The sequence below is a fragment of the Hyaena hyaena genome, unplaced genomic scaffold (genome assembly GCF_003009895.1).
Source record: "Hyaena hyaena isolate Hyena2069 unplaced genomic scaffold, ASM300989v1 scaffold_66, whole genome shotgun sequence".
In the NCBI taxonomy this organism is placed as follows: domain Eukaryota; kingdom Metazoa; phylum Chordata; class Mammalia; order Carnivora; family Hyaenidae; genus Hyaena; species Hyaena hyaena.
Genome location: NW_024080696.1, coordinates 1,892,546 through 1,914,235, shown reverse-complemented (window position 1 = coordinate 1,914,235; position 21,690 = coordinate 1,892,546). Strand labels below are relative to the sequence as shown.

Sequence of the window (21,690 nt, the reverse complement as noted above, 5' to 3'; positions counted from 1 at the left end):
TTCTATAATTTTAAGCTTTGACAACTCACAATGAATTGAGGGTACTAAAAAATAGAAGGCATTTTTATAACAATTTCAGAAATAAATCATGAAATAATTGAAGAAAAGACTGGTGGAATAAATCATGAAATAATTGAAGAAAAGACTGGTGGAATATTACCCTCATCTTGGGGACCTATTGAAATTGGGGACCTTCAGAAATTCCAAAATGCTTTTCTATAAACAATTTTTTCTTTTCTTTAATTTTTAAATGTTTATTTATTTTTGAGAGACAGAGACAGAGCATGAGTGAGGGAGGAGCAGATAGAGAGGAAGAAACAGAATCCTTAGCAGGCTCCAGGCTCTGAGCTTTCAGCAGAGCCAGATTCAGGGCTTGAACTCACAAACAATGAGATCATGACCTGAGCTGAAGTCAGACGCTTAACCTACTGAACCACCCAGGCGCCCCACCACAAACAATTTTCAGTCATATCCAACCAGTCTTTCCAAAGCCTTAGTCTATGCAGGACACAATTACAAAGGTGTCCTGTATATAACAATGCTCATTCTGTTCTCTCCTCGTTGCTAATTCCTCTCCATCCTATGAGGCTCATCTGAGATTCTCTTCAATGTTAAATGTTCATTCTTGGTATATCCTTGGTTCTTTGAGCATTAAGCCAAATGCTGTGTTTGAAGACTGCAGTGTGTAGAATACCAAATGTTCATTTACTGGTTGTTAATGAACAATTCTGAAATTTTCACCCTGGCATTCCTGACCGTCCATTGGCAGGTTTTACCTTATCTATCCAGATGATCTCTTCTCTGACAATTTCTTATGCCCCTCTTTCTCTCCCTGCTTTTCATCTTGACCTCATATTCTTCCAAGGATTATATGGTCTAATGCAAATAGCAAGTATGAAAACTGAATATATGAAACTGACTTAAAAAAAAAATGTTTATTTTACTTTTGAGAGAGAGCGCGCACAAGCAGTGGAGGGGCAGAAAGAGAGGGGGACAGAGGATCCAAAGCAGGCTCTGTGCTAACAGCAGGAGGCTGATGCAGGGCTCTAACTCACAAACTACGAGGCCATGACCCGAGCTGAAGCTGGATGCTTAACTGACTGAGCCACCTAGGAGCTCCATAACTGAAGTTTTTATACATCAAAATATCAGTAAACACACGTGATTTAGTCTAATACTTTGCAGACCTGGGTTTAAATCTCAGTTCTGCCATTTATGGCTGTGTGAACTTGAATAACTCAGCCCTTAAGCTCATTTATCAAGTGGGGATGAGAAGTAGTACTAATAGTTTAGAAGTCAGACACTGGAGGGGCGCCTGGGTGGCTCAGTCAGTTGAGCGTCCGACTTCAGCTCAGCTCATGATCACACAGTTTGTGGGTTTGAGCCCCAGTTCAGACTCTGTGCTGACAGCTAGCTCAGAGCCTAGAGCCTGCTTCAGATTCTGTATCTCCCTCTCTCTCTGACCCTCCCCTGCTCATGCTGTCGCTCATTCTCTCTCTCTCAGAAATAAATAAAAAACATTAAAAAAAGAAAAGAAGTCAGGCACTGGAGATAATACAACCCAGAATTGGAGTCTCTGGCTTGCGATTTATTAGCAGTGTAGCTTTAGGTAAGTTACTTAACCTCTAAGACTCCACAGTAAAACGAGGACAGTATTACCCACCTCATCAGTTTGTAAAAAATCAAATGAAATAAAGTACCTGAAGGGGTTCTTGACACAATAAAAATGCTCCCTAAATTAATGATAATTAGGTTGTAATACAAGATCGGAATATATGAGTGAACTTGCAGCATCTAACAATTCCCTCTCAAGATCAAAATCAGTGTTATCTTTTCCTTTGAAGTTTGGCTGTATTTATTAGTCTGCTACTACATAAACTTAAACTTGAGCTGGAAGTAGTCTGTATTACTCTCAAAATTTATTATTCCTCAAAAGCATTATAATATCCCAAGAGTTGAAATCATGTATCCTTTTATATTGTACTCCCCAGGATTTAGGAAACTGCTGAATATGTAATAACCACACAATAAATACTCACTGAATAAATTGATAACATAAGCTGTTAGACTCAATCACCTTTTGTATTCAAGAAGAATCAGAACACACACCAAAAAGAACTCTTCCTCTTAGGAAGTTGTTACTCTTGGTAAAACAAGCGTAGACCCTATGACGTGATTCCCGAGTTCCTTAAATTAGTCTTTCCTTAAAACTACAAAAGATATAATGAGCTAAATTTACATCCTTAAATTAACTAAATAAGACTTCCTGTTTCAAGAAATTGGTATCTCAAAGAATAACAATATGCTAAAATGTTTGTATTAAAAAACTAAAGAAATACTTAAAAACAAGCCGTAACTATATTTCTTGAACACCTGAAAAATACATGGTATAAGTAAGAGAATCAAGTAATATTTGACAATGAAAAAATAAACTAGTTTATGGGTTAAATTTATGTTACTGCTTGCAAATGCTAAGAAAGTCTTATTTTATAGTAGCTATTAAAAAAATCATTGGTGAAATTCTTATGATTATACATGCTCTCAAACTATTAAAACTCATTTGGGTTGGTCCTTCCTTCAAGACATTTACAATTACTTTTTTCTTATAACAATTGTAAAGTTTAAGCAATAGAGAGAAACTTGACTTACCACAAGGATTGACTATGAAAGTGGTTATGAGAGTTCAGAAATGCCAGAATGCAATCTAAGGCAGCAAAAGAATACTAGGCCAAATTTAAACCAGAGGGCAAATTACCATCAGTAGACATGAAACAGAATTGGACTTTGCCCAGAACTTTATCACTATATTTATAAAAAGGAATTGGGAGTTATTTTACAGACAAAAATAAAGCTTTGCTTTTTATGTCTCACCTGAACGACTAGGAAAATATTTTTATAAGAATTTATGGTTAGTGATACTATTTAGGCTGACATTTAAAAGCTATTTAAAACCCTCAGAAATTTTACTTGCTAAGATTATACAAGCACAAAACACAAAGATTAAATAGTGATTTACATAATAAATTTGCTGATGTAACATCTGAATAATATAAACATTAAAAAGAAATGGGTACCAAGTTGGTGATTGAGATTTACAAGGGTACATTATGCCAGTCAGAAAATTCAATTAAATCTATACATGACAGATAATACTGATAACATTCTTTCTAATCTGAAGGTTTAGGCTCAATCTAATTCTAGCCTCACTATAGTTCATTACAAGGAAATTTTAGAATTTTATTATTCTTATATGGCCTTTAAATTCTCCAAGAGAAAGGTATACTATGAACCAGGAATTATTTAAAACTACTATGTAAGTCTCTGATTTAGAGCTTTAACAGAAAATTACTTATCCTGAAGGAAATGTAGACTGAAGATAAAGAAAAGTAGTAGTATAATAAATTGTATCCCTTGAATAAATAACAATTGATATATGATAAAAGGTCTTTAAGGCAAATACTTTCTATGATCTTTAACAGAAGCTTCTCTGATGATATAGAAAGAACTGAATGCCAATGGGATTTTACTTCTTTCCTGGTTCTATTTTTGTTTTATTTCTGGATAGTAATATACTAAAGTGAGACATGTATGGAATTTGAGAAACTCAACAGTTGAACATCAGAGAAGGGAAGGTAAAATAAGATAAAAACAGTGAGGAAAGTAAACTCTAAGAGACTCTTAAACACAGAGAGCAAACTGAGGATTGCTGGAGGGGTGGTGGGTGGGTGGATGAGTTAAATGGGTGATGGCCATTAAGGAGGGCACTTTTTGGGATGACTGGGTGTCATATGTAAGAGATGAGCCATGGTGTTCTACTCCTGAAGCCAAACTACCCTGTAGGTTAACTTGAATTTTTAAAAAAAGTGCCCCCTGTTGAAAACCAAAAACCCTCAGAAACCAAAAAACTAAACCAAAACAAGAATATACTATAGTGAGAACAAAAAGTGGTAATTACCCTGGGAAGTATACAATGGTGATGTGGATATACATTGCTAGGCATCTACAGTGTGTCTGGTACTTCCCATGTTATAAGAACCATAAGGGGTGGGTGTTATGGTCTCCACTGGTACATAAGATTGCTGAAGCTCAGGAAAATTAAAGAGCTTCCCTCGAGGCACATATCTGACTAATAAAAGTGATTCTAAAGTCCATATAAAAATACAGTATGCCTAGCTCTCTAAGTAATCATAATCACATTATTCTTGCAGTTGTGATTTTCATTGACTACCACCCTCTCTAAGAGACATCTTGAAAACAGATCTATATTGGATCAACTCCAGAAAGTGTATCAGACATACATGAACATGTTTAATTTCAGTGAAACATAGAAAGGCTCATCCAGATGTATAAAAAATAAACCTGTGCAGCCATCTGTAGAAATTTATTATCAAGGTGGATTAGCCTTGCTCAGTAATATGATAAAGCTAAAACTGTTTCATTATCACTGAAAACTACTTAAATTAGTAATGATGATGCAGACTATCAGAAGTCAAAACACTTGAAATGGAAGAGATGTAGGATTAATTTAGTGCACAATACATTCAGTTTTGCATGCAAGACAGAATGACAGCAAAGTTTGTGTGCTCTGGAATCAGATCTGAGTTCATAACTTGGTTATACCCATTACCGGAAGTATACAGGAAGACACTTAGGAAAGTTTCTCTAGCCCTCAGTTTATTGATCTGCAAAATGAGGAAAATAAAAAGTACCAAATTTATAGGGATAAGATTTAAATAACATAAAAGACTAACTGGCACAAAGTCAGTGCACAACAAATAAATGGCAACTGTTACTACTGTAGTTTTCTAACTGATCTGGGCATAAGTCTGAACTGCCCAAATACATCAGACCGAGCCTTCTTAGTATTGTCAATGTTCCCTAGCTAAAGACCACCACAATCATACCCGTGGTGGGATGCGATGGGTTTAATATTCATTGCAGTGAAGCAGAGTGCTCATTATGGGGCACTTTGGGGTGTCTCTGAGAGGGTTTTAGAGTGAGCTTATAGATTTTGGGCTATTGCCGAGTGATTTTGGGGAGGCTCCAAGGAAGGAGGAGTTCACTCTATATTGGCTACTGTCAGAAAGCAGAGGCAAGTCTACAGGGAAGGCAGAGTAGAGTGAGGATAAAGCAGAGGCTGGTAACGAAGCAGTCACTCACATCAGCTAGCAGGTAATGTTTGGTATTTTGTGTGTGCAACAGTGACCTTGGTTTTGTCTGTGCTGAGACAACATTATTATATGCTCTGGTTTTGTCTCATCTTATCATCGTCTCAGCATAACATTGTCTATTGTTGCTCTGAGAAATTATTTATGTCCAGATTCTATAACAGTACTTGAGACCTCAGTGTCAGATCAGTCCCTAGACATCCTGGGGATGCTGTTCTCTTTCTCAGCATGTTTTTAAAGTATGTAAGATGCCAGATCCATATGCATCCTTAATAAGCTGCCTGACTTAATAAAAACCTGAATTAATTTAAAAGTGAGTTGTAACGATGCAATATTTTACACAAATACTCACAACTACCTTTAATTCAGACACTTGCTTCATTCACTATTCCACTCTAAAAATGGCAGTATAAAAACAACCAATTTAATTTTAATTTATACATGTAAAGTCTAAGTGATTTTCAAGTCTTTTTTCTTTTTTTTGAGAGAAAGAGGGCAAGAGTGAGGGGCAGAGAGAGAGAGTGAGAGAGAGAGGAAGGGAGGGAGGGGGAGAAAGAGAAAGGAAGGGAGGGGAAGAGAGAGAGGGAGGAAGGGAGAGAGAGAAAGAGAGAGAAAAGTGAGGCTCCAGTTCATCAAATGGAGGGTTTGAGCTCACCTGATGTGGGACTCTAGCTTACAAACCATGAGATCATGACCTGAGGTGAAGTTAGATGCCTAATGACTGGGCCACCCAGGTGCTCTAAGGTCAGTCTTGAATCAAGCGCCAAAGTATAAACTCCAGTCAGTTCACTTTGCTCCATAGATGTCATCTTAACATTTTATTAATAAGTTTTCTCTCTTTCTCTGATGACTTTACTGGGTGGGCAAATTCTTTTCTTCATGTTCATTATCAAGTTCCATGGCTAAAACCAACAAACCAACCAACAAAAACCTCCCATGCATCTGCTTTATCACTGCTTAGCCAGACTTTAAAAAGAAGTACACCTTTAATTCTGCAAATCCAGATTGTGCATACTTTTGTTTTTGAAATAATAAGTTATTTTCATGAGTAATTAAAAAGATTTAATGATCATTTACCATTAAACATTTCAGGGGAAAATGTTTTCACAGTGCATTAGGATGACTATTTGCCATCCTCATACCAAAGGGACATTTTAAGTTTATAATAATACTTAAATAATTTTGAAAGAGTGGATCGATGTTAAAAACTGGTTACACAACGGCTATATATCACCTGTCTTAGAATGGGTTGTACTGCCACACCAAACTCCCCCTCACTAGAAATCTATAGTGGTCCGTGACAATTAATGCAAATGACTGTCATACAACCATAGTCTGTCTCAGGTCCAGTGTTTTCCTACTGAAGGTATTGTAAATGAAAAGGGTAACAATTGTAACCTCAAGAAACAGAAAACTTATGAGGAAATAAGGAAGGCTTGCTGTTGGTGAGGTCAGTCTTGAATTACAGTCAATGCCTTTACCATAGAGTACAGAGAAAAGCACTTGCACTAGCAGATGCTCCTGAATTGCCTTAGAGCAGGCTGAGAATTCCCAGTCGAAGGGAGAACACTTGGCTAGGGTTTCTCATAACTGGAATATCAATGGCAATAGTAAACAGAGTTTAAAAGGCTGAGCTCATCAAGCCTCTAAGGAATCAAAGCAAATACCAGATGCCAAACTATCTGTTATGAAATGCCCTCATTAATACTTGATATATTTGAGGGGGAGAAAGTGGGAAATTTCATCCAAAAGTTCTGGAGTTTCCTAAAAGCAAAAATACTGAAAAAGCCATTAAATAAATGAAATAAAATGTATTCATTTATAATACCTTCAGATCTAGGGTTACTTAATATCATATATAATAAATTAGCATATATGTATGATGCATCTATGTATCTGTATAGGCATTGTGAGAAATAAAGTATTTCCAGATATAAATGAAGATCAAAGTTCTTTACCATTTAAATATTTCAAGTGGTTTTTGTTAGTTAAGTTGATGGCTATAAAGAGCTTTCAAATTTTTATTAATGACTACAAAGATTCTCTAAAATTTAAAGATTTATAAAAATAAAATACTAAAACACCTTTCTAGAATGAAAAGTACCTGTACATTTTACTGTAAGTTAAACCACTTAGTTTATAATATATAATCTTATAATTTTGCATAAATATGGACCATAATGTGGTATTTTCATTACTTCAGATGTATGCTGTACTCATAAAATCTATTTGAACACAACTGAAAACACATCAACAAATACCTTGTAATTCTCATTCATTTTAAAAATATCATATAAATTATGTATGTCAAGTCTACTGATCTGAGTAACAGAAACAACAATGGCTGAGCTACTACTTTTATATACTTGTTGGTTAAAAGTCTGTACAAGTCAGTAATGGTTTAAGTTATAGCACTGTCTGGATCATTTTGAACAAATGTGATAAAAAGGTAAGAGGAGTTTAGAAGAGCATCCAGAAATGTAAGATGAAGAAAACCTTAACAATTGTGATAGAAGCTTTTCTAGAATTTATTCATCTGGTTAGTAAATAGTCTTAAGCACATTTCACAAAAACATAAATCCAGTGGATATGACAAAAATTAAAAGATGTTACAGTCATCTAAGTATGTTAGTGCCTTATGTGATGCTACAGGAATGACATTTTATTGGGGAAATATTTATTAGTATTAGTAATCATAGTAAAATAATTAGTAAAAAACATTTAGTAAAATAATTACTAAAAAAAATCTGTTTGACCTTATTAGTAGAAAGGAGACACTATGATTCACATTAGAAGACAAAGATAATGACAAATTAAATTACAAAGTTGATGTTTCCTTATTAAATCTTATATAAAAACCATATAATATACCTGGAACACTATTGAATTAATCAATCTACTTTGAAAAATTGTCCTTCAAGTTAAACTAATAATGGTATCTATACTTTTCTCCCAAGTATTTAAATTCAAGTGCTAATGAACTTCTCTACCACAATTTTAGGTCAACTCATAAAACTACTTTTACAGAGTATATTTATTATAGTTAATTCTTGAATTCTGCCCATTATTCTTCTTCAAAGACAGAGAATTCAAATGTTAAGTCTTACCTGACCAGGTTCTGTTCCAGTAACAGTCAAGTCTTGGATGGATCTACGTCTTGGCTGTCCGTTGCCTTTTAAAAGATAAAAAAAAAAAAAAAAAAAAGTAGAATACTGAGATCTATTCAAACAGATAACAAGGTTGCTACTGCTACGAAGGAAGTTGGAATTTGTTGCTCCTTGGATCTATACAAAATGTGGGAAAAATAATTAAGTGAGTTTATTGTTTAAAAAAAAAAGGAGAGAATGATGTAAGGAAAGGAAGAGAAACAGCTGTAGAGTTTTAACTCAAAAGTTGCTGGTCTACAATAAAGCAGGTTCTAATACAATAACCACTCCTACCACACAAATAGCTGCTGAACTCTCTTGCACCATCTTCTGTCATGTATTTAAATAGATAAATGCTTGTGGGCTGGGGCTGATGATGGCATCTATTTCAAGGGTCTTACGTTACAGTTTCTACAGCAAGACAACTAGCCAGCAGGTTGTATGATGTGACTGACTTTAACCAACAGCAGCAGTACCTTGTTCATTCAAGGCCAAAAAGGATGCTTAGGCTTAAACTTATTTTACCGAATCACACTTACTTAATCCCATTAGTCTTTGTCAGAATCTAGTAATTTATTATTGGTGAACAGCTCTTAATTTCCTACTGAAAATCAAGGACTCTCATTACAATCTCAAATACACAGCTTGTTGAAATGGGCTATTGTGTTAATCCTGCTTTAGGAACTTCCATGCAAGTAATAATTTAATCTAAACATCAGTTTATGAAAAAATTCCACAAATATAAGTCTTCCGCAAAATAGAATGAATTAAGCAACAGCTTCACTCAGCACTGTTATTTGGGAATAGGGATGTTTATATGGTATATTCTAAGATGAGAGATCAGCTGTCTAAAAGGAAACACCAAAATATTCTAACAGCTGACACAATACTAAAAATTCTTTAGACTCTGAAAGCTGTATTATATAATTTCTTAGCTAGTAGGCAGCACTCAGAAAATGCACCTTAACAATTTTGGCCTGATTAGCAGACAGAATTTGTTCTTAAAATTTTATATTTCTTTAATCCTAAGTATTTTATTTTAAACCAATCAGCAATATAATTTAGCATCTTAATCCATGTGACTCCATTATTATTTTGCATGTAAACTAAAGGACCTTACAATAGAATAATGTTTAATACAGTAATATGTGCAGTAAGCATAAAAATCCAGGTTTATAGCCACACTCAAATTTATAAGGACAACATCACTTCTTTTCATTTTAAGCTATGCTTTAGAATTCTTTGCATAATTTTAGCTCAAATTTACTCCAAATTTCATTTTATTCTAAGTTCCAACTCTTAAGTACAAATTAAAATAACACGGGGTGCCTGGGTGGCTTAGTTGGTTAAGCATCCGACTTTCGCTTAGGTCATGATCTCGCGGTTCGTGGGTTCGAGCCCCGCGTCGGGCTCTGTGCTGACTGCCAGCTCAGAGCCTGGAGCCTGTTTCAGCCTGTGACTCCCTCTCTCTCTGACCCTCCCCTGCTCACGCTGTCTCTCTCTCTCTCTCCTAAAAATAAATAAAACATTAAAAAAAAAAAAACAAAAAAATAGCACATTTATTGAATCAGGCACACTAAGATACTTTTGTGATAATTTTTAACTACCCCCTTTTCCCGAGGACAGAAAGATCCCACCACCATGAGTAATAAGCAATTTTAGGCACATTTCATTCAACACAATCATTCTAAAATTAGTTTAGATGAGACAGGCTTGTAAAAGTGTCTGGAATTCTCTTTTCAGATTAGCAACATTTGTGAATCTCGGGAACCACCCAGCACATGTGTCTAAAAATCATTACATCACCATTACAATAACAACAAAAACAACTCAAAACTAGGGGAGAAGGGTAGAAGGAAGGGGAATAAAAACTTTTAAGAAGTAGGGTAAATAAGAGGTGACATAGTTAACAAATGCCTGAAATGAGAAATCTTCAAGCTACAATATGAGTCAAAGCAAGCAATATTAGGCAATACATTTTAATGAGCATAATCATGGCAGAAACCATCTGGCAAATAGTTTACACAAAGCAAAGAAGGACTGCAATCAACAAATACTTGTTGCTCCAATATTAATTTTTTAAGTTTTAGAAATATGAATGTAAAAAAATAAAACTATTATTGCAAATGAACACTGGGTTTGTTCTCAGTAGATTTAACTTGTTGCTGAATTCTTTTTGCAACTAAAGATTAGAAACTCTTATTTTACCTTTTTTTTCATGGCTCTTTGAAATGTGCATACCTATATTACATATGGTAGTATAAATGAAAAAAGAAGTAGAATCGAGGGCCAATATGATGTCAACAGATGCAGGATCAAGGAATCTGAAACCTGCTAATGATGTCCTGAGTATTCACTGTGTAATAAATTCTGGAACTTTTATGACTTCTGATAGAGAACAAATGATCTTTTTTAGAACAACTTTTCTAAGTAACATTAACAAAAGGAACACTACATCCCTAGCACATCATAAGACTTCCATTCCCCATCTTTCCCAAAAAAAGAAAGGGTAGTTGAAATAATTTATAGGTCAATTCAGCTGTTTATATAATAATGTCACAAAAACAGAATCTATCTCTTCAAAAAGCTGCTCTTATAAGTACAACATATTTCCTGAACTGGTATTTGAACAGAGTCTTTCCCAGATAGCCATTCCTGTGGCTTTTCTTATGGATTTAAGTAAACACATGGTTTTCTTCATCTTAACTGCTCTTATTTTTCTATTTCCCAAACTTCCTGAAGACTCTTTTCATGTAAAAATCATCACTACATTTTCCTGGAGACACTAACCAAATGTTGGAAAATTTGAGGTTCAAACATTTTGAATATTAAAAACTGTGGGACACTGTTCTCTTGATGTGTAAAATACATAATATTTTAAAAAATTGTATAGCACTACACTGCAACATTGTATCACTGCTTCATGGTAAACTGAATATGTAATTTAAAAATATATGTTCTCATTTAGGCTGCCACAAATTTCATATTCTTTTACTTATTTCAACAGATTCTGGCTTATTCCTTAGAAAGCAAGCCCTTCAGGGTGGGTGTTTTTCCTCCTATTAAAGGAAAGTATTTATTACTGATGAGTTTTGCTTTCTAATAAACCACCTTTTATTAGGTTAGAGTTCAATTTTTTAGATTACAAATAGTGATCTTGATACAATATGTAAAAAAGACTACCTAAGTATTCTCTTTAGGGTTGGTTAGATGAACTTCCCTATTTAATTAGGCACAAATACAGAATTTTATTGAAGGTGAGGTGGCTACACATGGAGAAGCAGGTATATTTCTGCACAGCTTTCCTTGGACCTCAGAATCTCCAAATTCAAAGGTTTACAGCTGCTAATGACACCGTATGTCCAAGGTAGGAAGTTGAAAGATTTAGAAAAGTTTACTTTTCTTTTTATCTCACTGTTTCTTCACATCAGCATTACACTATTCAGGGGGAAAAACTGCACCAATAATTTACATACTTACAGTTAAAAGAATGTTTATAAACATTAGTATCTACAGGTTCTTGAGCCAAATACATTATTAGAAATGTTATATTCTTATCCTAATGGGAGAAAGCAAAATGGTGCCTAAGTGTCCTTGAATAATATCAACTTCCAGGTGTCCAACATTCTACAAAGCCTTTACTGCACCCCCCCCCCACCTGTTTGCCAACTACCTAAGATATTTGAAACTTTTAAAAGAGAAAAACTTTACATCAGTATTAGAAACTCATCTACCCATTTATTTTTGTTAAATATGTTTGGGCTTTTCCATACTCTTTTTATTCTACCTAACTACTCATCATATTCTTGAAAAGCAACTAATATAGAACTAAATATGTCTGATTGAAATTAAAAGTGAATATTCATTAAGTTTTTGATACTAAATGCAGCTGAAATCATAAGGACACCTAAAATTTCACTCTTAAAAAGTTAAAAAAAATTTTTTAATGTTAATCTTTGAGAGAGGGAGATAGAGCGCAAGTGGAGGAGGGGCAGAGAGATAGGGAAACACAGAATCTGAAGCAGGTTCCAGGCTCAGAGCTATAAGCTCAGAGCCTGATCTTTCAGCTTTAAGAAGAGTATTAAAAACAAAAAATACCAATTAAGTTCAGGCTCTTCAGTGAACTGGGCAAAAAACATTTCATATGACTGACTAAAGAACATTGTATATTCAATCTTCTTTATTATTTATTATATCCTTAAGAAAAGTATGCAAGACAGAAAATCATCTTTGGTCAAAGCATTCTATGATTCTATAATGTTATGCCATAGTACTTTAGCCTTAAAATAGGTATGCTACACAAAAGTACTGCTGTTCAAGGCTCTCAGGGGAGCCTGGGTGGCTCAGTCAATTAAGCGTCTGACTTCAGCTCAGGTCATGATCTCACGGTTTGTGCGTTCAAGCCCCGTGTCGGGTTCTGTGCTGACAGCTCAGAGCCTGGAGCCTGCTTCAGATTCTGTGCCTTCCTCTCTCTCTGACCCTCCCCTACTCATGCTGTCTCTCTCAAAAATAAATAAAACACTAAAAAAAAATTTAAAAAAAAATAGCACATTAAGGCAATTCTTACATACAGAATAACTGAGAATTTTCAAGTGTTTAAAATGAACTCAAGCTCTATAATTTAGTCTGAGCTAAGAAATTCAGAAGTACCGAGTAAAACAGCATAAAAATTGTTTATGTGGAAAAATTTACTTTTTGTAAGTCACATACTAAAAACATATATCATTTTAGGGTAGCAATCAGTCTGGTATAACTATGAGTAATGAATTTCATATTACAAAAGGAAGAAGAATAGAATAGAAATAGAAGACTAATGCTTCAATTAAATCTTTTACAGGTGGTATATGTATGTATAGATTTGATAGTATCTTTTCCAGTGGCTTTCAAAATACATTATCACAGTTGATTTCCTTAAGTGCTTTAACTACTTACACAAGGACTCCAGAAAAGAACTGCTCATCTTTTCTGATTACCAAAGCTAGAGCCACGAACAAAATTTGCATTAACTATCAGTCTCCTACTCCATGCTTTATTTTTTAAAAAAATTTTAAAATATTTATTCAGTTTTTGAAAGAGACACAGAGTGCAAGTGGGGAAGGGGCAGAGAGAGAGGGATACACAGAATCTGAAGCAGGCTCCAGGCTCTGAGCTGCCAGCACACAGCTTGACATGCAGTTCAAACTCACAAACTATGAGATCAAGACCTAAGCTGAAGTCAGACACTGACTGAGCCACCCAGGTACCACATCTTACTCCATGCTTTAGATGGGGAGAAGGCTATTGCTCCTGTTGTATAACCTTTTGACATTTTACATGTTTATCTTGGACATCTGGATTTTTGAAAGAAATGTAAAATTTAGGTATCCTAACACCAGTATATGTTATTATCAGAATATATTTATATAGTTTCACATTTCATAATTAATATTAATATTGGTAAATTATGAATATTAGTGAATTATGGATATTATTATAATTAAAATCTTAGAGGAAAAAATTAGCAAATTTAAAGCAATCTAATTCACCTTTTTTCAAATAAAAATAATACAAATCAAAATGTAGTGGCTAAAAGGGAGGAAGAATTATGCTTTTTAAACCTTCAAGTTTTGGGGCACCTGTGGCTCAGTCATTTAAGCATCTGATTTTGGCTCAGGTCATGATCTAACGGTTTGTGAGTTCAAGCCACACGTCAGGCTCTGTGCTGACAGCTCAAGGCCTGGAGCCTGTTTCAGATTCCGTCTCTCTCTCTCCCTGTGCCTTGCCTGCTTGCAGTCTCTCTCCCTCAAAAATAAATTAAAAAACATTAAAACAAATTTAAAACTTCAAGTTTTAGTGGAAAACATTTTAGAAAGCCTACTTACTCTTCTCAAAGCTCATTTCAATATATCAGTTTATAATTTTCAATGAACAAATATATTAAAAAATGGTAAGTCTGACAGTTTAAATCTTGAGCAGGAAACTTTTTTAATATTGAAGTTTCCTTTTTTAATGTTTATTTATTTTTGAGAGAGAGAGAGAGAGAGAGAGAGAGAGAGAGAATGAGGGGGGGAGGGGCAGAGAGAGAGGGAGACACAGAATCTGAAGCAGGCTCCAGGCTCTGAGTTGTCAGCACAGAGCCCGATGCGGGACTCAAACACCGGAGCTGTGAGATCACAACCTGAGCCAATGGTGGATGCTTAACTGAGTGAGTGAGCCACCCAGGCACCCCTAACAAGAAACTTCCATACTTACATTTACTTGCTTAGGTAGCAAGCTTTACTTGGCAGGACCTTTACCACAAATGAATTAGCAAAATGTGATACTCTATTGGTAATCTGCTTTTACCTATGTGTCTTGCTTGGGAATAAAAAGCCAAACTGACCTATAGCCACTCTTTGTGGGCAGTGAAAAATTAGAAGGATAGTTACCTACATCAAACTTTGCCGATACTTCTTCAGAGCCAGGGTCAATGCAGAAAAGGTATAGAAAAATGTGTAGCTTGATCCATAGGAACTCCTGAGGTATTAAGGGTCCATTTCTGCATGATCTGAGTGACTACTAAATTAATAAATGTTAGCCATAGGTTGGTTGCTCTTCCTCATTTGAATGACGGCAAAGTATAAAATACTGTTGAAGAACAAGCAAAGAACATGATTTGAATTTGTTTACCTGTTACTACATTAGGGACTTTAGTCACTATAAAGATGTATTTAAAAAAAAATTCTTTAATAATGTGTATTTTACAATTTTAAAAGCTTGGCAACTTTTTAAAAAATTCAAAAAGCAACACACACTTTAAAAAAAATAGATTTGGGGGCGCCTGGGTGGCTCAGATGGTTAAACGTCTAACTTTGGCTCAGGTCATGATCTCACAATTCGTGAGTTCAAGGCCTGCATCAGGCTGTGCTACCTGCTCAGAACCTGGAGCCTGCTTCGAATTCTGTGTCTCCCACTCTCCCTGCCCCTTCCCCACTCACACGGTCTCTGTCTCAAAAATAAATAAAACATTAAAAAAAATAAAAAGATAGATTTGTACATTGCCAATAGGTACACATAAGAATTTTTGTGATACTTAAGTGAGCATTTACTAAAAGAGGCAGTTAAGAGGCACCTAGGTAGCTCAGTAAAGCATCCAACTCTTGGTTTTGGCTCAAGTTACAATCTCATGTTTTGTGGGATCAAGCCCTGCATCAGGCTCTAATCTGACAGCATGGAGCCTGCTTAGGATCCTCCCTCTCTCTCTGCTCATACCTGGCTCACGTACTCTCTCTCACTCTTTTTCTCTGTCAAAATTATAAACTTAAAAAAAATAAAATCAGAATTAAAAAAGAAAAAGAGGTAGTTTATTCCAAGAAGTACAACAGACTCAATATACTGCACTTGGCCAAAGGAAACTATTATTCAAACTACTTATTCATAACAGATAAGATAAAAAATATATATATATCTCTATTTTTAAAAAAATGCTTACACCTGGGATCTAGTGCTAATGAATACCAGATTGGGTATATCAAGAGGCACTGTAATACCATACAGAACTTGTGGGAAACTGACTCTGAAGGGGAAAAAATTCTAGAAGGTTCTAAGAAATTTTGGGAATTAAGTATCCACCCTCCTTTTTATTAAAATGGCTATGTAAGACACTTGAAATATTCCTAAAGCATGGGTTATATTTTTATATTTAATTTAATTTAAAAATAAACATAAGAACACATTAATGTTTGGCTTTTATGTCCAATTGTAGTAATTCCAGTGCTTATATTCTTTCATTAAAGAAAGTGAAGCTGCTTAGGTTAATATTTGGATATCTGGGGGGAAAAATCAACAAGAATATTGAATAAAATGTATTAATGAATACCATTTCTATTTGAACAGCATTGTTGCTCTGGCAATTAAGAGCAGAATTAAAGTTTCCTGACTCTATAAAGACTCAGTTATCATAAAAGAGGGTCTAGTGGCCAAAGAGCTCTCTACAATGTGAACACTAAAGAGGAGCAAGGCAGAACTGCTCTATCTTCTCTGACTCAAACAAGAGAGGAGAAAATGGATGTGATTTGGTGTCAGACCTAAGTTGGGACCCTAGCTATGTGTTTCTGGGAAAACCACACAAAACCCATTTGATCAAAGTTCCTCATTTGTAAAATGGCTATACTTTTATCTGGTAACTCAGTTATAAGATAGCTATGGACATCAATTAAGATAATGTATTTTATTTAAACTACTTTACAGTCACACAGGACATCTATGTGAAACCAGGGTTTCTCAGCCTTGGCACTGTTGACAGTTTAGGCTGGATAATTCTCGGCCTGTGCAAGATTGTCTGCTACACTGTAGGATGTTTAGCAGCATCCTGGGCTCCTGCCTACTATATGTCACCTGCCACTTGTGACAACCAAAAATGTTTCCATTTTGGAAAATACTGCCAAATATCCCCTAGGGTGCAAACTCACCCTGGTTGAAAATCATCCAGACTATTCTTTCTCTTCATTCTCCCTCATTTTGTACAGTACTGGCTACATCATTCATTGTATGTGTGTGTATTTGTTCTTAATGCTTACTTATAAGCATTGGATAAAGATTATATGACCATTTGCCTAAGTTCTCCTGATTCACTCAAACATTCATGATAATTACAGTTTAAAAGTTTAAATATTGCCACTTTTTTAGTCAAAATATTATTCCCTTAAACATAGCACCTTGCAGTATGGAGGTAAAATGATCACAAGTTAATTTTGTAAGCAGGCCACGATTCAATAAATAAAATGACTATGTGAGAATTGGGTTAACTCTTCTCTGAACAGCAATAGTGGTATTATAAATCACTCTGAAAGAATAAACATTAATTACTCTAATACAGTTTTATACAGACAAAATGCCTCCTAAGAATTGTGTAATTTGTTTTATACAATTTATAATTTATACAGATTTTATATGTATCCTAGTTCCTAGCCATAGGAGGTAAATAATAGTTTATTCATTTAATAGGCACATATTTATTAAACACAATGTGTGAGGCACCGTGCCAGATAACTGCTGATACAATCAATAATAAGCAACAAAGACATGGTCTCTATTCTGTTTTCATTTTACTAAAGGAGAAAAAGACTTCTAGGTATTCAACTACAATACTATGCTAGAAGTACAATCACAAGCAATGTACACAGTGCTGAAGAATTCACCAAAATCACATCTATGAATGTGTGTGGGGAAAACTGTGTATTTCTTTTTGGGAAAGAGGTGGAGGAAAATCTAAAGCAGAGGAATAAATACAAAAGATATATATATATATTTAAGTTTATATATTTATTTTGACGGGGGGAGTGAGGGCACGTGCACATGAGCTGGGGAGGGGCAAAGAGAGAAGGAAAGAGAATCAGCACAGATTTTGACACGGAATTCGATCTCACGAACCCTGAACTATGATCAAGAGTAGGATGCTTAACTGACTGAGCAACCTAGGTGCCCCAATAAAGGGTCATTTTGATGACATATATTAACCGATGCTGAAGGTCACATATGCCATTTAAATTTCTATCCAAAATGGTGATTTAGGTTAATCTATGAGATTATCACCATAAAAAATAAAAGCAACTTACCAATTTAAGACACTGAAGTACCACGTGTGACTTAGGTATAAAAACATGTAATTTGCAAAAAGATTCTCCTAATAACACAAAAGAATCAGAACTGACCATGATTCTTTGGCAAGACACCATGCAAAACGGCAAATCTCATTTAGTTTTATTTTGTTTCAATTTCTATGTTAAGGCAACACGGTATTTAGGAATTCTCTTTTCTCAATATTTCACTTACTACCAATAGAAAGAGGCTTGGAAAATAAGCCTACACAGAGTCCAAAAATGAGAAACCAAGGAAGGAAAGGAGCCCAGGACATCAAATATTTTTAAATAGTTGTTTCCTCTTTCTGCTGGGTGAAAATAAAAGTCTTGGTTCAGCTCACATGCTCATTTAAAAGCAGGGAGGAATTTGGCAGAATTCTGGGCTAGTATTCTCTCTTCTGTGAAAAGGTTTACTTTGCCTTCTAGTTTACTCTCCTCTTTGGAGATTTAAGGTATCCTGTCAACTCTGCTTCATTGTATATAAATGTATAGTTTTCAATTTGTCTTCCTAGTTACTGTATGCAGGTGTCTATTTTCATATCGTATAAAGATTGGAGCAAGAAGCATTTTATAAGTACCAGGGATCATTTTTCCGGTCCCACAGCTATTAGACCAACTCAGGTGGTCTTTGATACCTGATATGACGATCTCAGGGACATCCAGAATGTTGCCAAATGAAGCAGTTTTACGGTGGCCCCGTTTAGGCTTGGAATAGGCTGCAAAAACATATATATACAGTATACATGCAAACAACCACAAACAGTAACACAGAAAATGATTAACTATAAAAACAGAATAATTTTCAAATAGTTATGTTAATAATACTTCATGCAGAATGGCATGCAGGACTATCTAACTTTTCATCCATGCTTGGAAAAGGCGTGACTTAGGAGAAAACTATCAATAAAGATGTGTCACATACTGGTTTTAATTAGCAAGAAAAAAAAAAAGGACAGAGACAAAGCTGCAAGGTAATGAGGAAGCTAAACTTCAAACATGTTCATAGAAACAATCTACCTAAGTGAAATCACTGATAAGCGATGGTGGGCTAGGATGAAAGTGGGAAGGGAGAGAGGAGTTAAAAAGAAATAAGCTGCCATTATTTGTTTTAATTACACAAATACAAGAATATATGTTCCAGACAGATGTTTCTTGAAGTGTGCTATAAAGTAAAATTTGGTGATTAAATAGTAATTATTGACTCAGAATGAAATGCATATGCTTTTATAAATATAAATATTTACACATACTTCTATTAAACTGAATCTTTACTGTAGTGTCCAAAGTCCAAGGTGCATTCCCATTAAATGTGAATAGTGTTAAAAGCTGGAGAACTCAAATCTTTCATAGTAAGACAATTCATTAAAAAATCTGAATTGTATAAATTCAGTCCATGTTCAACAGCATCTATTCTACATTTAGAGAGGGTGAGATAATCTAAATGTGTGTGGTTGTTTTTTACCTAGTGAAATATCATTTCTGTAAAGAATAATTATAAATCAGTACCTGACTAGAAAATTGACACTAGCAAAAATAAAATATTATAATAATACCACTTATTTTAAGGTAACCATCATTACTTAGCAGATCTAACTTGAATGATATCCCTGAAGTGAGAAAAGTTCCCAAGTGTGAAGGTATGTCACTGTGTGCACTATTCATCTGACACTACACTGAGATGCCCTCACTCGACAGAAAAACACTTGTGACTCATAGAGACCAGGAACACTTGTAAGTAGCTACTGAGATCCATTCAACTTGATCCTTTATGAAGATTCATCCCTGTGGCAGAGACTCCTAGTCCCCTGCCAATCTCTATCTTTTCCACCTTTCTTAGCAACAGAATCCTGACTTTATTCAGGGCAGCAAGATAAAGATCCCAGATCCTTCTTTCCCTTGCAGGCATCTGACTACATTATGATGGCCAAAGGCATCCATATGGAAGTTGTTAAGGGGACATTCTGGTAAAGATCTTTGAAAGAGCTTGGGCATATACCTTTTGATCTTCCCCTAATTCGCCTTTCTTGCTGCCTGGACTATGCATGTGATGACTGAAATTATAACAGTTACTCTACACAACAAGCTAACCTTGAGGAGAGAAGCCACACAATATGGCTTGTGGCAGAGACAGAGAAGCTCAGTTGCCTAATGATCACAGAGCCTACCTTCAAATTTCTTTATGTGTGCGGGAAAAAAAAAAAAAAAAGCTTAGGTGTTAAACACATAGCCATTTTGAATATTCTGTTATATCTAACTGAGTCTAATGCTGATATAGTCAGTGATCATTATCAGATAAAGACAAGTACAAAAATGACATTCCTCTGGAAAACTTCTTTCTGAAAAGAGCTCCACACAAAATGAGAATATTCTATTTAGACAAAAAAATGAGAAAAAGACCTAAAAATAAAAACAAAAACACACAAACCTGGTTAGCTAAGTTAAAAAATATATATGCTAATATACATGAAAATACATATGTATACACATATATGGTTAAAAGACCAGAGGTAAATATATAAAATTGTTAAGTGCTTATCTCTGAGTGGGACAATTATAGAAAATTATTTTTTTTCTTTGTTTACATTTCCACATTTTCCACAAAAGAAATGTATTTACTTTTATAATTAGCTCCCCTCTACTCCTAGAAGAATTGAAAAGAAAACAATTTAAACCCCCATTACTAAACTAAAACCTGGTTAGAAAGAAGGTTACAAGTTCATTCAGGTAACAAAACATATACAATTGACCCTTGAACAACATGGGTTTCAACTGCATGTATCCAGTTATATGTGACTAAAAAAATACAGTATATGGGCGCCTGGTTGACTCAGTCGGTTAAGCATCGACTTTAGCTCAGGTCATGATCTCACGGTTTGTGGGTTCAAGCCCCGCATCAGGCTCTGTGCTGACAGCTAGCTCAGAGCCTGGAGCCTGTTTCAGATTCTGTGTCTCCCTCTCTCTCTCACCCTCCCCTGTTCATGCTGTCTCTCTCTCAGAAATAAAACATTAAAAATACAGTACAGTATTATGAATGTATTTCCCTTATAATATTCTTAATAACATTTTCTTTAGCTTATTTTATTATAAGAGTACAGTATGTAATACATATAACATACAAAATATGTGTTCAGCAATTGTATTATTGGTAAGGCTTCAGGTCAACAGTAGGTTATTAGTAGTTAAGTTCTGGGGGAGTCAAAAGTTGCATGTGGATTTCTGCCTATACGGCAGGTTGATTCCCCTAACCTCTACAGTGTTCAAGAGTCAACTGTAATTGTTTTTGTACTAACCAGTCCTTCTGTAACTAATCATTTTAAGGACTGAAAAAATAGAATTTAAATGCTAGCTTTTGAAAGACTAAATAAAATTACCATCATCTTTTATATTACAATTAGATACACCCAATTTAGCTATTTTTGCTATCGCTTTTATGAAGAGGAACAGACAGTTAATGCCAAATCATACTTGGATCCATAGTATATTCTTTTTTTGCTAATTTCAAAACAAAATATTTGACATTATGTGAGGTCAGCACAAATTCTAGTAGAATCACTCAAAATCCTTTGAAACATTCTGGTTTTGGCAAAATCTCAATTTCCCACTTAAATTTTGAGATCATGTTTGAACTAGATTACATTTGATAAAAATATAATTTATGATCCAAATAATTTTAGAAAATATATTATAAGAACTACTTCCTGCTTTAAAAAAATTCATAACACCAAAAACCCCTGACGTCCCCACTCCTGAAACAACTGAAACCACTCTTTCCACTCC

The 21,690-nt window shown here is 34.8% G+C and overlaps 1 protein-coding gene across 2 annotated transcripts in view; it reads right to left on the bottom strand.

The window, feature by feature from the left end:
• MAP3K7 (mitogen-activated protein kinase kinase kinase 7) overlaps nt 1–21,690 on the bottom strand; it is a 75,168-nt gene that overhangs the window by 14,398 nt on the left and 39,080 nt on the right. Inside the window, exons 12-13 of one of the 2 annotated variants that reach the window (XM_039232174.1) lie at nt 18,549–18,629; nt 8,276–8,340 (exon numbers count right to left, since the gene is read on the bottom strand). In XM_039232174.1, coding sequence (XP_039088105.1) covers nt 8,276–8,340; nt 18,549–18,629 — 146 coding nt within the window. The remainder of the gene's footprint in view (nt 1–8,275; nt 8,341–18,548; nt 18,630–21,690) is intronic. The other variant, XM_039232175.1, reaches the window with a different exon arrangement.